Source organism: Etheostoma spectabile, unplaced genomic scaffold, assembly GCF_008692095.1.
Source record: "Etheostoma spectabile isolate EspeVRDwgs_2016 unplaced genomic scaffold, UIUC_Espe_1.0 scaffold00019226, whole genome shotgun sequence".
In the NCBI taxonomy this organism is placed as follows: domain Eukaryota; kingdom Metazoa; phylum Chordata; class Actinopteri; order Perciformes; family Percidae; genus Etheostoma; species Etheostoma spectabile.
The window spans coordinates 7175-11367 of record NW_022604753.1 but is presented as its reverse complement, the minus strand read 5'-3'; the positions used below and the strand labels follow the sequence as shown (position 1 = coordinate 11367).

The 4193-nt window shown below is 44.6% G+C and overlaps 1 protein-coding gene across 1 annotated transcript; it reads left to right on the top strand.

Annotated features, from left to right (window-relative positions):
• Window positions 1–3241: 3241 nt before the first annotated feature.
• LOC116684173 (uncharacterized) lies at window positions 3242–3596 on the top strand (the record flags this gene model as incomplete). The annotated part of the gene is given in 1 exon segment (XM_032510062.1): window positions 3242–3596. A coding segment is annotated over 1 exon segment (305 nt), but the record flags the coding sequence as incomplete, so codon positions are not given.
• Between the last annotated feature and the right edge of the window lie 597 nt (window positions 3597–4193).

The window sequence follows — 4193 nt, the reverse complement described above, 5'->3', positions numbered from 1 at the left end:
CAGGGTAAGGACTGAGAGCAATTCAAAAGTAAAAAGCTAACAACTGGTCCTCAAACCCTGATTGTGGGTGACTCTGCTGTAAAAGATTTAAAAACAGTAAAAACACAAAATACTCGGTTTTCCCAAAGACACGGTGTCTGACTTGACCCAAAAATCCCAGATGTCGGGCGCCACCCAACTGTGAAGAACATTATACTGCATATCGGGTCACGTGATGTTGTAACGCAACAGTCTGAATTGCAGAAACTGGACTTTAAGGAAACTGCTGGACACAGTCACCCCTCTAAACGCAAATGTGTTTATCAGTGGCCCTATACCGTCAGTCAGAAGAGGAGATGAGAGACAGCCGACTGTTGGCACTAAACAAATGGCTTCAACTGAATGTACCGTCCACTCTCTGCAGTTCATTGACAATTTTAACATTTTCTGGGAGCGCAGACATCTTTTTAAAGCAGATAGACTTTCCCTTAACAACCCAGGAGTAAAGCTGTTCACCTCTAATCTGCTTTACTTTCTGCGCTACACATCTGCTCCCTCTGCCAGGACAGAAGACAAGACGAATCAAATAAAAGAAGAATGACAGAGAAATTCTTTTAATAAGTCTTTTATTTCATATTTTCTCTGCAGTAGTGTCTTAAAATATTATGACTTTCATTATAACTTTCATGCTTATTATATGCACATTTAACAATACCATGTTTCTTTCAAGCCGTGTCTGTGTTTCTCAGTCGCTGCTGCCTAAACAAAAGGCAATAAATGTCCCGCTGTTGCATATCACAGAAGATAACAGAGCCTTGATCTGAGGTACATGCAGCCCAGGGCTCTGGCGTAGGCATTAGACCCTCCTACATCAACACCTGTGAATCTTCTGTGTGTGTGTGTTTGAATAAAGGGACAGAGCTGCAGAGAAATTGTTGAAGTTTCCACTAGAGCTGCGCTGCGGAAAGGCTGCTCTCGTGGTAGCTTCCCTTTTGCAACTGTCAATTAACTGCTCATTTTGCCTTCTGAGTCTCGTTTCTTGCTTGACCGTCATTATTTAGTAAGGTAAAGTGTTATGAACCTGACATTTTCTGGTGCCGAAACCCGGGAAGTCAACAGCTGAGGAGTCCAGGACCGCGCTCGATCAAGGCCAGAAAATCAGTCGACAGCCGTCCACACTTCGCGGGACGGGCCATTAGGTTGGTCCGGCGCTGCCCTGGCACCTCTCGGTGACAACTTCCATGGTCAAGCAGCGAACAGACACGGGTGAGTGATGTGGTTTTATGCTTCTGAGTGGACACACGTTCTACTGCAGGAAAGGTGCACAGGGGGCCTGAAGTCCCGTTATTGCTAGCTAAGTGAAAGTATCATTGATGTTTATTCTTACTGTCTGGGACTATATTGAGTAATATATTCTGTTGCCTGGGGCCAGATATAAAGCTTGAAGTAGGTGTAAAGTTGGTGTTTATTTTCGGTCTGGGACACAGCTGGAGCAGATAACAGGAAATATCAGTTGATATTTCCAAAGCGACATTTTCCCCGGCGGGAAACCGGTTAAATGTCTTGAAGCCATTCTGAATATTCAGAAGTTCGGCAGGGTGATCACATGCTTTATTAATAGCGCTATCTTGTGTCTTGTTGAAGTTACTGTTTTGTGTTTTTGTTATTACGCTATGTGTGTTGATTCATAGCGGGTTACTGTTTTGTGTTTTTGTTATTACGCTATGTGTGTTGATTCATAGCGGGTTACTGTTTTGTGTTTTTGTTATTACGCTATGTGTGTTGATTCATAGCGGGTTACTGTTTTGTGTTTTTGCTATTACGCTATGTGTGTTGATTCATAGCGAGTTGTTGTGTTGTTTGTGACCATTTGCTATTTGTTTGTGTTGAAAGTAACTGGCTTCGTGTTTCGTTTAAATCTCTGAAGAAGAAGGTTTGGGTCCAATTGGGAATATGCTCTAACTCTCCCCTTTGGGGTTGTTTTCACACACAGATCAAAAGGTAATTATCATGTTAGTGAGAAGGTCTGACAGAATACAGTAAATCAGCATTCCAGTGTCTTATCTCAGTCTAAGACACCAGGTGGTGGGAGACAGGAAGTTTCTTCTTTCTTGTGGAGCAAACGGTGTCTATATGTTAATTGTCTTTTGATCTAAACCATTTGGCAGAGACCGTGGGAGAGAGGGGGGTAGGTAAGAGAACAGAAGGGCTTGTTTTGATCTACCTTTCTGAGACAAACAATGGTAATTACACAGCGTGATATGGCGCCCACACCATTGAATCACTAATTTGGATCATCTTTTCGGACCCAACTTCAGCATGCATCTTTGTACATGAGGGCATGTGTGATTGTATGGTGGTGGAACATTTGAACTTTATTTTATTCAACATTGGAAAAAAAATAAAAGAAAATAAAAAGAAAATAATAATAATAATAAGGTTGGTGCTGCACAGCGGTTTATTGTGATAACGCGTGGTTCTTTGTGGGATTTTGCTTAGACCAAGGCAACAGGTTGGTGCAGCGCAGCTAGGCTATTTATTGTGGGATTTGTGCGTTGTGACGTAGATTAGGGAAGATGGGTCAGAAACAGAGTGTCACCGTTCCTACAGATGTGATATACATGAAAAAAACCTTCCCGGGAAGCGTAGAATTTGTAAAGGAATGGACAGATAAATATGGTTTTGATGGAAAACTCAGGTTGACAGCTGTAAATAGTTTATTAGAGCGATTGTGTGTAGAAGAGAGGGTTGCAGTTAAGGAAAAAAAGCGACGGAAGATACAGCGAGAGTTGTGGGCTGTAAGAATGTGGAGAGACCAGGCAGGAAAAAGGGAGACGGAGATTGAGAGAAATAAAAAGGAGAAAGAGTTAAAAAAAGGTCCAGATGCAGAATGTACTATAGCGGCTTTAAAAATACATCCAGATGATGAGACTGGACTGAGAAGACGGAAAAAGCCCCCGCAGCAGCTCCAACAGCCCCACCCACCCGCACAGCAGCATGAGGCGGCACTCCCCCACAAACCGAATGATGACGAGGCCGAAGAGGAAGGGGAGGAGAGCGAGGACGAGGAGGAGAAAGAAGTAGGCGGTGCTGTGGGAGGGCTGCCAAAGCCTGGAACACCCCTGGGGGACAGAACAAGGCAGGGAGAAAAGAAAAAGAGAGAAATGAAAAAAGCATCCAAGCCTACTGTTAAATCAGACATCTGCCTGTATCAAAAGAAGAGACTATCCTGACCTCAGCCCCCTCCAGCGCCTCCCAGCGACCAAAAATCCACCACCAGATCTAGAAGAAAATCCTAGTCATAGTTTCCCCATGATGGAAGTGGCAAACCCCCACTACGGAGAAGATGGAGATCAAGCCCGCACTATTAGAGTGTATCGCCCATGGACAAACACAGAAATGACTGAAGCCTGTAAAGGGTTAGGAGACCCTACAAAAGATGCCCAGGAATGGGTAACCAACTTCAAACAGTTAATGGCCTCGTACCAATTGAACGGTTACGAAGCAACCAAAGCTCTGCAAATGTGTTTTGGACATAACTGGACCAGAGTGAGAGGAAATTACACCGGAAAGGATGCAGATGAAGCATGGCTGCCAGCAGGAAGTGACAGCCTGAATGTACAGGTTGCCGAAGTAGGTGAAAAAGTTACCACAGTATGGCATCCCAAAAATCATTTGGAGTGATAATGGGCCACATTTTGTAAATGAGACAGTGGCATTGCTAGGACAACACCTAGGCATAGCACTAAGAAAACATTGTTCATACCATCCGCAACGTGCCGGGTTGGTTGAGAGGACTAACGGCACAGTAAAAAATAGGCTAAAGAAAACTATGGAACAGACAGGAAAGCCATGGCCAGAGTGTCTTCCCCTGGTAGAGTTGTACATGAGAATAACGCCAAACTCTACAGGACTGACACCTTTTGAAGTGGTTCATGGCAGGCCATTTGTATTACCTTTGTGGGAAGGGGTCCCCTGGGCAGAGAAAAGTGATGACCCAGGGGCCCTCCTAGCGGAGTGGATGTGCAAAGTGTTTAGAGATAGGAGTGTTCAAAGTGCATGTAATCTGCCTACCTCTCCCCCTCTGTCTCCCCAGGTGCAGAGACTCCAGCCAGGTGACCAAGTGCTGATAAAAAGTGATAAAGAGGAAGTGCTGGTCATCGCCAAAGTGGGAGGGGCCGTACACCGTGCTCATCACCACGCCCACAGCAGTA